This window comes from Tubulanus polymorphus, chromosome 1 (assembly GCF_964204645.1).
Source record: "Tubulanus polymorphus chromosome 1, tnTubPoly1.2, whole genome shotgun sequence".
Lineage (NCBI taxonomy): Eukaryota > Metazoa > Nemertea > Palaeonemertea > Tubulaniformes > Tubulanidae > Tubulanus > Tubulanus polymorphus.
The window spans coordinates 18,324,724-18,338,435 of NC_134025.1; the positions used below are offsets into that span (position 1 = coordinate 18,324,724).

The 13,712-nt window shown below is 38.6% G+C and overlaps 2 protein-coding genes across 2 annotated transcripts in view; both read right to left on the minus strand.

Moving 5' to 3' along the window:
* LOC141901890 (zinc finger C4H2 domain-containing protein-like) overlaps window positions 1-12,501 on the minus strand; it is an 89,039-nt gene extending 76,538 nt beyond the window's left edge. The window contains exon 1 of the mRNA XM_074789450.1: window positions 12,392-12,501. Within this exon, the coding sequence (XP_074645551.1) occupies window positions 12,392-12,456 (65 nt within the window). The 5' untranslated portion in view covers window positions 12,457-12,501. The remainder of the gene's footprint in view (window positions 1-12,391) is intronic.
* Window positions 2,299-5,224, minus strand: LOC141915189 (uncharacterized). Its single transcript, XM_074806628.1, has 8 exons — window positions 5,037-5,224; window positions 4,728-4,915; window positions 4,002-4,098; window positions 3,718-3,804; window positions 3,162-3,389; window positions 2,856-2,941; window positions 2,590-2,656; window positions 2,299-2,514 (listed from the first exon to the last, which is right to left on the minus strand). The coding sequence occupies exons 1-8, from the start codon at window positions 5,136-5,138 to the stop codon at window positions 2,299-2,301; spliced, it is 1,071 nt and encodes a 356-aa protein (XP_074662729.1). The 5' UTR covers window positions 5,139-5,224.
* Window positions 12,502-13,712: the final 1,211 nt, after the last annotated feature.

A 13,712-nucleotide genomic window follows, 5' to 3' on the forward strand; every position in this document is an offset into this window, starting at 1 on the left:
ACGTTCGAAGTTGAAAGCAGTGAGTCTTTAGTTCAAATTCATACTTAAAATCAATGTTTCTTAATATATATTTATCAATTTCCCGTTCTTAAAGTCCGCGGGAACCATGTGGTATATGATATCTATCACAAAACTTGATATAATTCATGATTTGATGCTTGAAACAACTCGCGGACCGGCCCAACTGTCAAAATGCTAATGAGGCATGTGCCCGTGACGTCAGATAATTTATGCGCAAGAAGGGCGTTGTGAAATCTTTACATTTGGAGGGACCATCTCACCATCTAGTTTCACTACGTGTCGGAGTTAGTTTTTGCGCAGTGTTATGATTTCACTCGCTGCAATTAAATAGGCCTACTGAGGTTGCGTCAGTTTTCGCGCAGTGACAAAATAAACTAAAAAAACACTCTTGTAATTGACATTATCATAAGTACCCAACGTACAAGTCCCTTTCCGACGTATTGTATGACCAATATCTATATAATATATGAAAATATAATATATCATTAAGCCTTATAGTTGAAGAAATAATTGCCATAATTTCTGGACCTTGATGTTTTGTGTCAAATGAATATGTTTCAAGGCCTAAATGCATATTATAAAAGTATGAATAAATTTTAGTTTGAAATACAACATGGTTTTGCGAGCAAGCATGCTGAATTGGCGACTCCTTCGCTAAGGCCTACTCTATAAGCATGGCCTTTGAAGTGGGCCGGGTATCTCGACCACATTCGAAATAGATAGGCCTAATACCCAGCCAGTTTAGATAGGCCTACCCTAAAAGACTTCTGATTTTCCTACAATAATTCTTATTCAATTTTTTATAGATTTCAGGATCTCTACAGAATTACAGTACTGTTAGCTATTTGTATTTTATTTCGACACGTCAAGCCTACATTTGATTATAATTAGGTTAGTAGAGTGTTTAAATTAAAGAAATAGAAAAAACCCTACCCTTAACCAAAAGACTTTTGATTTTCCAGCAATTATTCTTATTCGATTTTTTTCAGATTTCAGGATCTCTGCGGATTCTCTTTTTGTCACTTTTACTCGGCGGTTCCTAGTTATAATTAGGTGAGTACGTGTTTGAATAAATCTTTTTCTGCCTGAAATTTGGGTAACCTATACATGTTACACACACGCAATCAATCGCAATATTTTGGTGGATTTCACATTTAGTGGATCATTTTAACCATTTTACTCCATTACATATCATTATTCCTGAAAGATATTTTCCTTTTCACGTGACAGCTTAGAAGATCAACACATGGACTTGAATGATGAGGGGAAACGAGAATTAAAGATCAGAATATTGATTATTTTGCCATAGGGGAGGGTGACCTGATTTCGGCACAGTAAATCTTTACGGCAATTTTCTATCTGAATTATATGCAATTCATGATAAATAATCACTTACTGGATAACCATATCATTTAGAGACCGTAACATGAGTTTAATGCCTAAATATTGTTACTCCGGGTCAGGCTTTTAAAAAGTTATGAGGATTCAACAAAATCGGACGATTTTTAAAAATTTTTGACCTGAATTCGGCACAGTATTCCCTAAATTCGGCACCGCGTACCTGACTTCAGCAGTGAGTTTAAAATTGATCTTTATACAGATTACTGGGCCTGTATCGGCTTTTCTTAAAAAGTAAGGCCCCGTAATCTGTATTATGTTTATGTGCATATTAATGAGGTGCATTGAATTGAAAACTTATACATAATCAGATGAAACGGTGATGTTTCAGCGTATAATTTTCAATGTAAATTGGCACTTAGCCAGCCAGCTGTTCCGTACTGGTTTAAACTATGTAAAAATTCTAACTTTGAAAGCCTCATCACAAGTGTTAAATTGGTAATGTTCAGCATTTTGAAAGTAATGTGGGCCTGTAAGGCGAAGTTTCTTAGGGGAGGAATCGTCTTCTGGAACAAAGACAAGGCGGCAAGAGAAATGAAACTTAAGCTTGTATTTTACAGCCTGTTAATTCATGGTAAGTAGTAGGATGCTTTTCATCGACACTTGTACAACAAAATCAGAGTTTCCATCCTATCATGTCTGTTGGGTCATTGAAATTGATTGAAGTTTGCTAAAAGTGAACAAATTTTATTCGTTGTAACAATAATATATTTAATATCAATTATTCAAATAAATTTTGAATGGCCTTGGCCTCAGCAGGCAATATTTCATTCATAGAGATAGATAGAAACGAAAATTCAATTTTTTATTCAATAACAGACAAAATAACAAATCACATTAAAATCAATATTACTAGGCCTACTATCAAATCATATCAGGTCATTGCACAGAAAATGTCATTGGTGTTTTCATACTCTCTACATTCAATGAAAGCTGGCATCGTTGATTGATGATGCGGGGTGGAGAAAGCACCATAATGACCCCTGATACCGGGTGACCTTCGATGTCTTCGGTCCATACAAATAAATTTCTTCGCTGGAGCTGTTCCAAAAACTTGATCTGCAGCGAAGAGCTCTCGGGCAACATTTTTTCGACCTGAAATGAACATTGCAGTCTAGTGTTACAGTATCAGCAAATCCTCTGTCACGGCCCATCCATTCTTGTACTTACTATTCCAAAATAGAGGTGATTTTTTCCTCGTTCACCCTTTTGAGCAATTGCAACATAAGAATCAGCTCTGAAGATGTAAATTCAATAATAAGAATTATTTTGGGACTTCACTTAAATCCTTCCAAGAACAATAACCGGGAACCGTTGAATCACAATCACGGACTACTCGATCAAGGCTTCAGAACCATACAATGTTATTTGGATTTCATTAACTAATCATCTGTTTTGATCATTTATTTACAGAGTACCTAGTTCGCAAAGGTTACCTTAGTTTCTGGTGTGTATCCTCTAATGATGGTATAGGGCTGCTATTTTCAGCTGGGACATCTGTGGATGTAACTGCATTGTTGTGCTGCTGAGGAAGTAAGAACACTTAACTAAACATGAGAAAAATACAAAAAATCTTTAGAAATAAAGAAGTTTCACGCACATCAAGTCTACTCTCCATTACTTCGATTGCTGGGCATGTCGTTTGTTTTTTTGCAGGTAAAGTTTTTTGTAATAATGGAAGAAATATGCATGGTAGGTGCTGGGTAACAATCATTAGGATACATCATAGCAATTAAACTTACCTTGGTGATAGTTTTGAATTTCTTATTTCGAGGTTCTTGTGACTTCTTCTCTTCTCGTAAACACTTTTCAACGTATGCTTCATCCGATGTTATAACGATATAATTTGCAGTCAGCCTACAGGGTTTGGGTTGACAGGGTTTACGCGGTTCAGCTTGAGGGTATTTAAGAATATCGCTTAGTTTACTTGATCTTGAAGAGGTGTTATCAAATGGAAAGTAGCCACTTTGCTACAAAATAGAAATTTCGAGGTCAGGACGGATGGATTTATTTTATTAAATCTATTCACTTGTCACTCACCAATGATTTTTCTTTTCCATGTCATATATAACGCATCACTCAACAAATCGAACCCCTGTTGATATCTTTTGTCATACTTGGCCAGTTGTTGTTTTGTGAGAGTGCTCTCAATCACAGAAAGTGCTCTATCAGCTGGACAGGCCTTAGTGATACTCACTCCCGTTGCAAGATCCTGTAAACCGATTTTGAATATATTCAAGGCCTCCTATGAAATATCTTAATCTTTTGATATGATATTATTTCTCATCTCAGTCTTACATCAGTCATATCAGTCTGGTTATCGTTAATTTGTCCTACTATCTGGTTAATTTCAGTTTCTCCCACTATACTGTTGCATGAATTCATCTGAAAATGAAAATATTTTATTGCTACCAAACGTGAGGACGGTAACATTTCTACTTTCATGATTTTACCTCCTTGTTAATGTTTTCAGGTTGATGGAATTCGGGCATTTCACTGTTATCTAAAAACAAAATATGTAAGTACTAATTGAAGGTTTTGGTTAGTTGTCGATTACCTGTCTCCCCCAGTATTATAATTACCTCCATGATCAATGATTTCAGTTCATCAACTGTTGCTGAATGAACGTACGCATCAGTGGGAATTGCCAGAGGATTATATGGGTATAATCCAGTGGGCCTGAAACCAGTCGAGTCCCTTCTCTTAGAAGAATAATTACTTGTATCATATTGAATACCGGTAGTTTGTTTTGATAACGATATGCGCCTTCACGCACGCCACCGCGCGTCAGCCTGATTGCTGCAGTGCGTTAATCAATAGACTGTTACACACACACTTAGGTATAATACACTACCATACAGTGATGTAATGTATTAAGCGCTGCTATGAGCGCGCATATATGAATACATCGTTTTAAATGAAGCTGTGTCAAAATGAAAGCAGTTTTTTTTCATTAAATAAATTTATTTATCATGAATAATTATTCAAACTGTTATAGCAGTGAGAAGATGAACACTGTCTTTTTTTGTCTGGTAGAATCAATATTTCTTGTGACCTGAAAATACTTAGTAGAAAACTGTAATCGGCGTATAAGTCGAGGTCAATAATTAAGTGGTAAAATCAAGGGTAAAAAACTCAACTTATACGCCGGTTTTTACGGTATCTGCCATGAGTGTTGAGCAAGTGGAGTTCCAGGCCTTTTTAGTGGCCCAAAAACAGTTCTGAAAATATTTTAATAGAATTATATGCCATAATAATAAAACAAAGACAATAATTAAACGGATAATTCATAACAAATGGTTTGTCACCTATCTAAAGGCTTGAGCCAATTGCTTGTGTGCGACGGAAGTTCAACGATCACTATTCTATTTTCTCTGGCTTTCTCTATTAACTCAACAAAATTGTGGCTATTGTGACCATTAACGATAAGAAGTTGTGGCCGTTCACTCCCAATAGCTTTAAGGAAGTTTTCCTCAAACCTAAGTAGAACAATACCCTGTAAGAAAAAGTTATATTGATTGAAGTTTCTGTGCAGTAATTACCTATTCCTGGCATCACTCATGATCTCGACATTTCTCTTTTCAGGGGTATACCGATACATGAAAATATACACCTACTTGTTTCGTCCAACCGCTGTCACTTGCACTGATATTCCAATTCTTCAGCGCCCTTTCAACATCAAATCCAGTGACTGCCAGCCGGGTTTTTCCTTTCACCATGATATGTGGGTTCAGGATTTGCCTGACTGCTGACGTGCAGCCAATCACTGTAAAGAGCTCGATATAGCAGGTACTGTCTTTACTCCACGCCTGAAATTAATTATCTTCAATTTGCATGAAATATATCAAAACTGAATGGCCTTAACCTTCATTTCATTTGATTCCATGCTGATTTTTTTACTATGACTTAATTAATATTATTACCTTTCAACAACTTGCGGTGGAGAAAAATCCATTTGGAACCCGGACTCATCCATATTCCAAATATGGCGCGGCTGAAAATCTTATCCGTCGATGACACCGTGATATGAATGAAAAAACTTCATAACTCGAACAGGTTGCATGCCTGCCATTCTTACTAGCAGTTGACTCTGGTGTCCTCAGTGCTAAGTCTGGGTGGCGTTTCTTGAAACCTCTCCACCATTTCTCCGAAGGATTACCACCTAAAAATGGCTTTCCTTTTTATCTGCAATTTTTCCAGCGTACCTCAACAATGTTTGTTTTTTGAATCCCATGCCCATCTGTGACCTATTGCAGGCAAAATCCACTAGCTCCCTCTCCTCTTGATGGTTTAGTGTCGTTTGTCCTATTTTTGCCCCCATTTCGATTCTTCCTTTGATTATATCTTGCAGTGTAGAACGAGGTACACCAAATTGTTTGGCAGCAGTTTTGATAGGCATACCACCATTAATGGCATCGATAGCATTTGCTTTCTGATCAACAGAATATTGAAGATACCGATTCATCTGAAATTTGTTTCATTTAATTAGATGAAATGAAAATTTATTCAAAACTTTTGTCATTCAAAATTGTCATGTCATTTAAGTTGCAATAAATATTCCATTAGAAAAATAAAGTTTGATCTCAATAGATAACTACTTCCATTCCTTGCAGAAATTGTAACTTTATATAGCTTCAAATAATATTGATGGAAGCCTTTGAAATTAAAATGCACATTTCAATAAATAGAATTATATTGATGATAAACGAATTTTTAAACATTTAAAAAAATATTTTCTCATAATTGAATCAATAAAGTATAAATTGAATTGAATTTATTCATCGTTTTATTAAAAAAAGTTTTCAACTTTGATGTTGTATGTCTTAAGTTGTATATCGTAAGTTTATGCTGTCTGCTTGATTTGAGGATAATGGACTGGATATATAGTCATTTTAGATGGTGTTGATACGCGGTGATAAATTTATTGAATTTAGTAGGCCTATGCCACGAGTATGGAAGTGAGATAGGATCATCATTTCAGCAGTCAGTGTACCTGAATTAGGCGTACTAGTTGCCGTATATTTTTGAAACCGAGTGCCGAATTCGGGTACAAGTAGTAAAACATGTATATTTTTGGCAGCTAATCAATCTTTTAAGCATAGAGTCGATAATTAAAGCTATTTTTTATCACTTCAGATTGTACTATGTACCTTCAATTTATATTTACGATTGTAGATGACGCCAAAAATAATACAAAACTAGGTCAAATCCTAGTAAAAACAGCGACGGGTCAGCAGCTAGCAGAAGCGATTTCTTAGTCATCATAAAAGGCGCGATTAACATAAACTCCTCCCCCTAACCAATAAAATTTCTTTAACATTCAGGTGTCAAGAATATGGCCTTTGACCTTAACCATTGATATAAGATTTGCCATATTAGGTATCTCGTCAATTGACGTGTTTATAACTGTGCCGAATTTAGGTCACCCTCCCCTACTTGAATTTATTTTCAGACAAAATGCTTTGTACATGTACAAAGGATAATTTCGTAAGTATCTTTAAATTGTATAATTTTGGTTTCTTTATTTGGGTACAATGAGAACATGCAATTGCTTATTACTGTTCGTTTCAATTTGATACTCCAGATAAACGGAAATTTCTCAAGATTGGCGTGGAATAAGTCAGTGTAATGGGATTAAATCTAATTTCTAACCACCTTCATATAAAATCTCATTAACACAAGCACATTCTTGCTGTTCGCCTATTTCCACACGAATTTGAAATTATGAATTAATTTTCTTCAGTTGCTACTCTTTCATACTCGACCTGAAACCTCACCAAAATCACAGAACATGTTATGGGCTACAACTTTCCAATTGATTGTGGAAACACAATATGCTTAGGTATTAATATAATGTGCAAAAACTTTTTCCCACTTACGAATGAGTACTGGTGACACCAAGATGGTCGCCAATTGCGTCATAATTAGCTGATGAAAAATACCTGTCTCAGGTATAAAACATCCCTTTCCAAAGAATACCCATCACAAATTGCAATGAGAAATGGCAAACCAGTATGAAGCTACAGGACTCAGGATTCGGGCCAAAATTAACATTTTTGGGCACTGAAAAGGTCATAGGACGGCCATCTTGAGTCTGATCGACCTAATTTTTGTTATGCCCTGGGGGGATTCACATATATCCAAAAGATCAAGCTAATTGATCAAAGCGTCTTCAAAATTTCCCTCAAAAAGTTAAAAATGTGTAAAAAGTGCTGATTTTGGCGAACAACAATGGCTGCCAGTCGGCCATCTTGATTCTGACAGGGCCAGTTTTTGGGCTGAAGATGGGTCTAGGGTAAATACATGTGTAACCCAAATATCAAAACGTTGCCTTGAAGCGTCCTTGAAACGGACGACGGACGAAATGTGAACGCAATAGCCCGCTTGGACTAAAGTCTATGTAACAACGTATAAAAGACTTATGTTCAGTATAAGTTCAGCCCCGGAACTCTTCCAACATGTCGTAAAGCAGGTTCTTGCTGATTGTCCGGGCGTCGCGAACATTTCAGATGACTTGATTATTCACAGGAAAGGGGACGATGAGCACGATGCTCGTCTTATCAAAGTGCTGGAAACTTTAGCAAAAAAACGGACTCACTGTGAATCTGCCGAAATGCCACATACGTTTACCCGAGATAGAGTATGTTGGTCATATTCTCGGAGCCAATGGTATATCTCTGACAAAAGATCGCGTGAAAGCTGTTCTCGAGGCAAGGAAGCCGAATTCCGCATCTGAAGTCCGGAGCTTCCTGGGCTTGGTGAATTTCAGTAGTTGATTCATCAATAATTTGTCGACAATCGCGGATCCGTTGAGACAGCTCACCCGAAACGGCGTATCATTCCACTGGGGTAAAGAACACGACCGTGCGTTTGATAAGCTGAAACTAGAGCTCGGCAAAGCAGGTACACTAGCGTATTTCGAAAAGGGTGCCCCGACTGAAATTATAGTCGACGCCAGCCCAGTTGGTCTGGGGGCAATGTTAGTGCAAACGCAGGACTAGGTAAAACGCGTCGTGTATTATGCAAATCGCAGCCTATCTCAGGTTGAGAGGCGTTATTCGCAAACGGAGAGAGAGGTGCTGGGAATCGTGTGGGCATGTGAGAGATTCCACACGTTTCTTTACGGTATACGGTTCGATATCGTTACGGATCATAAACCTCTGACTTTCATTTATTCGCCAAGGTCTAAACCATGCGCGCGGATTGAGAGGTGGGTATTACGTTTGCAACCCTATGACTTCACCGTCAAGCATATTCCCGGTAAAGAAATGGCCGCAGACACGCTGTCGCGGCTGATTAATCCATTGGACGGAAACGACGACAATATGGGCGAGGAGTATGTGCGGTTTATCGTAGCTCACGCTACGCCAGTCGCGCTGAAGGTTTCAGAGATCGGCAGAGCATCCGAGTCTGACGAGAAGCTACAAATCGTCAGAGAGTGCATCGAGATGGATAAGTGGCACGACTGTCCGCCGGGGTATAAGAACGTTCGGACTGAACTTTGCGCAGTCGATAACCTGATCTTACGGGGCTGCCGTATCATCCCCGAATCACTATGGAAACGCGTCGTGAACCTCGCGCTAGAGGGCCATCAAGGGATCGTGAAAACGAAGCGTCGGTTGAGAGCGAAAGTATGGTGGCCGGGCATAGATCGTGATGCAGAGAGAGTTGTGAACCCATGCCGGGGTTGCCAACTTGTTAGTCTGCCGTCTAGACCGGAACCGATGAAAAGGTACGAGCTGCCGGCTGGGCCGTGGCAGGATACCGCCGCAGACCTCCTTGGCCCGATGCCGGGAGGGGAATACGTATTGGCAATTATCGATTATAATAGCCGATTCTTGGGAGTCGAGATAATCAGGGATGTAAGGTCCCGCAAGATAATACGTTGTTTAGATAAGATATTGGCAGCGTTTGGGTTACCAAGGTCGCTGAAAACTGACAACGGGAGGCAATTCATCTCGGAAGAATTCGAACATTACCTGGCCGAAAATAATATCGAGCACAGGTTAAGCCCCCCCATCTGGCCACAGGCTAATGGGGAGATAGAACGGCAAAATAGGACATTACTAAAGAGCATGCGGATTGCGCAAGCGGAGGGTAAGGACTGGCAGGGAGCACTGTAGGCCTATAAGTTATTATTAGCTTACCACTCCACTCCGCGAGAAAAGACCGGTGTATCGCCATCCAAGATTATGTTTGGCCGGGAAATCCGTACAAAATTGCCTGAGTTCGGCGATCGAGAATATGTCTCAGATCAGGCCGTCAGAGATCGCGATAGAGAGGAGAAACAAAAAGGCAAAGATTACGCAGATAGGCCTACGCATCGTCGAGCTAAACCAAGCGATCTGAAATCTGGTGATCACGTATTGATCGAACAGAGAAAAGAGAATAAACTGTTACGCGGATAAGCCCTTAGTAGTAGTTAGCAGGGACGATAAAGGCGTAACGGTTCAATCTGAGAGCGGTAACCAGTACGTCAGAAATCCCGCTCACCTAAAGAAATTCGTAGAGGCGGATGATGCTGACGAGAAATCTAATTCCGATTCTGACATCGAGTCCAGGCCCGACGGTATAGTCACCGATTCTGGCTTGCTCGATTCGGAGTTGCCGGCTGACGATCAACCGGTACAAACGAGATCAGGTCGAAACGTACGCGTACCGGCTAGATTTAAAGATTACGTGTATTGATGAATTAATTCGTAGCAGCTGTATCTTAATTTGTTAAGGGAATTTTGGATGATGTCTGAGTTTGGTATTTGCTTATATGAAGTTCCAATTAGTAGGACCCTAAGTCAAGTTATAAGTTTAGCGATAGTTGGGTTACGGGAGTAGTTTAGTCACTAGAACGGTGTTTGGACTTAATAATGTTTAATTTAGATACTTGTAGTTTTTGATTTTATGTCCATATAGTTTGATTAGACTGGTGTTACTTGTGGTTAACGGGAAATACAAATTATTCGTATTATAGGTTTTTAGTTTTGTAAGTTCATTCAAAATCTGGTAAAAGGATAGATTGTAGTGTCTTACGTCAGTGTATTAGTGTTACGTTGTTTATGTAACCTAGTGTAGGCCGGATGTAGTTACGTGGCTGAATAAAGAGACTTTGTAGTATTGTCTAACTCTATTGTCTGTGTTTAATCAGTTGGACGTCACAGAACCATTTACGCCGAGAGGTGCGGATCTGCACTTTTACCGATTATCGAAGTCAGGAATAACATATCGTTGGTGAATTATTAAATACAAAATGGCTATATTTACGGGTGTCGTAAAGAGGTTGTAAATTCTATATTTACGACAGTTTTTTATTGATATTAGGATTATGGTCTAGAGGAGAGGATTAGTGTCAAGAGGGCGAGAAGAGGGTCCGGGTTAGGGTCCGTTTTACCCCCTAGGGATAGGATTAAGGTAAGGTGAGGCTATATGTAGTTAAAACATTCGAATGGTTTTCAGCGAGCTCGGTGGTCTACTGTCTGTCACACATGCTCTTCGTGCAACGTTTTGGTCCGTAATTTCGTTAATAATCGGTTGATCTGTAAATATTATGCATCAATTTGTTCAGTAAGGAATTTGCATTCAGAAATAAATCATGAACTGGCAGAAATTTGTTTGTGTTTTCTTCTATCAGCGATAGTTTACCTAGCATAAGCTCGCGTAATGCTGAAAAACGGCTTTTATTTTCCGTCACGTGGCGACACCTACTGTATTTTGATATGCTAATGAGCAGGTGATGACATCACTGTAACGTCTCCGAGCGTCCGCGGAGCGGATTTTTCAGCATTACGCGAGCGTATGCTGAGTAAACTATCGCTCATAAATGAAAACAAAAACAACTTTAGTGAAAATTGTTGTTTATTTCTGAATGCAAATTCCTCACTGAACAAATTGATGCGTAATAGAGGTAGATAAACCGATTATTAACGAAATTACGGACCAAAATGTCGCACGGAGAGTAGGTGTGACGGACAGTAGTGGTATGATGCTGCGCTAGTAATTTAGTGGCCCGAGTTCGAGTCTCACTCGATCCACTCTATTTTCTCTAACTCTTGATTTTTCTAAGTCACGCATCCTAGTGCGCATGCGCAACGTGAAATAGCCAATCAGAATGAAACGTCGTAAATATAGCTAGTGTCGTCCGTTTACGGCGTCGTAAAAATAGCCTGAGTGTAGGCCTATTAAATATTTATCCATTCAAAGCCCTTGAAGTGCCTGTAGCGAAAACCCTACCACCAACGACGATTAGGAAACTAACTACTGTCTGTCACACCTACTCTCCGTGCGACGTTTTGGTCCGTAATTTCGTTAATAATCGGTTTATCTACCTTTATTACGCATCAATTTGTTCAGTGAGGAATTTGCATTCAGAAATAAACAACAATTTTTACTAAAGTTGTTTTTGTTTTCATTTATGAGCGGTAGTTTACTCGGCATACGCTCGTGTAATGCTGAAAAATCAGCTCCGCGGACGCTCGGAAACGTTACAGTGACGTCATCACCTGCTCATTAGCATATCAAAATACAGTAGGTAGCGCCACGTGACGGGCCATAAAAGCTGTTTTTCAGCACTACGCGAGCGTATGCTAGGTAAACTATCGCTGATAGATGAAAACACAAACAAATCTATGCCAGTTCAGGATTTATTTCTGAATGCAAATTCCTTACTGAACAAATTGATGCATAGTATTTACAGATCAACCGATTATTAACGAAATTACGGACCAAAACGTCGCACGAAGAGCATGTGTGACAGACAGTAGGCCTGCTGGCCTCGCTGCCTCTGCGGACCCTTTTGAGATTACTGCAGCATGGTTTTTTGTTCACCAAGAATCTTAGTGTCTGATGTAGGGCCTACCACATTTGGTTACACTTAGGTTCGTAGAGCGACGGAGATCACTGGTGGAACCAACCACTGCCTACGAACAACCACTGCCAGTGCTGGGTGAAGGTTTATGGTCCATATAACTGGCCAACTGACCTTATATCTTTAATCTTTTCAAGTCTTTCAAGTAATTCAACTTCATTATCAGTCAGCGAAGTCATTGTTCGATCGGAACGACCAGCGTAAAGCTATCACTTTATTCGAAACAGGTTAAACTTCAGGTTAAACTGTAGCAATACAGCATGTCCCGTGAGAGGACCTGGGGCCTGTGACGGGACATACTTGTCCCGTAACAGGTCCCGATAGAAAATGAAAACTTTGCATTTATAGACGAAATGTCGAAAGTAACTGCACTCGATTGTTTATATACACTCAATGTTAAGAACATGTTAATGATCGAAATTATTTCAGATCAATGATATCATCAAATCGAAGCATTAAATGTAATAATGAAGATCGGATCAAGAGAAGACAGAACCACAGCTATCAAATTTTCAATTTTTAGTGTATTAGACTGACTCATACTATCGAAAATAAAGTGAATGCATCTTGACAAGTTTGGTGCCAATGGTGTTAGTAACCGTTTCTTAAGCGTTACACTGCAAACAAAAGTAAAATTGAAGGGGCAACTGAATGGCCCTAGATCACTCGAGAGAGAGAATTCAAAAATTCAAAAATAATTCAAAACTAACTCGCACACTCGAATTTATTTTCCGACCTTTCAACCTTTGACTTGAAACAACTTATTCCCTATTACTCTATCCAATCACAAGTCTCATAATTTACAAGTCTCAACGCGCTGAGTATTGCGTAATATATGTTGATTCTAAATGGTTCTAGATGATCTGGTTCTAGAAAACTACACTAGCCAGTCACGAGCCTCATAATTTACAAGTCTCAACACGCAGCTGGGGATTCCCCACTGTTGAGTAGTATAACTAGGCGGGCGTTTCTGGGATACTCATACGTGGCGGGGATGCGTTGGGAGGTAAGTGTTATGTTCAATTCTAATAAAAAATTTGATATTAAAATGGAAGCAAACAAGAAGTACTACTGCCCAACATGTAAAATAAGTATAGATAAATCTCAAAAAGCAAGACATAATAAAACTAAATCACATCAGAAAATAGATTAAACTTAGAATATAAAGATGAAACTAAATTAGATGAATTATTGAATGAAAAAGAAACATACAAATGTGATACATGTAATCAATCATTCAGTGAAAAAAGATATTATGAACAACATTTAAAATCTGAAAGTCATATTAGAAATATTAATAATGATATTTTAGGTGAAGATTATTTTGATAAAGATAATGATAAGAAACAGAAGACAATTAAAAGAATGAAAAAAAAATTAAACAATAAAAGACCATACATGGAAGATGTTAGAAATTATATTAATTCATTAGATA

What these genes read in the sequence shown, in the direction of transcription:
- LOC141915189 (XM_074806628.1), bottom strand. Translation starts at nt 5,138, where the DNA reads ATGGTGAAAGGAAAAACCCGGCTGGCAGTCACTGGATTTGATGTTGAA. An exon ending in ACAGCGGTTGGACGAAACAA is followed by an intron (nt 4,916 to 5,036) that starts GTAGGTGTATAT and finishes TTTTTCTTACAG; the next exon opens with GGTATTGTTCTACTTAGGTT. An exon ending in AATTCAAAACTATCACCAAG is followed by an intron (nt 2,942 to 3,161) that starts GTAAGTTTAATT and finishes CTTCCTCAGCAG; the next exon opens with CACAACAATGCAGTTACATC.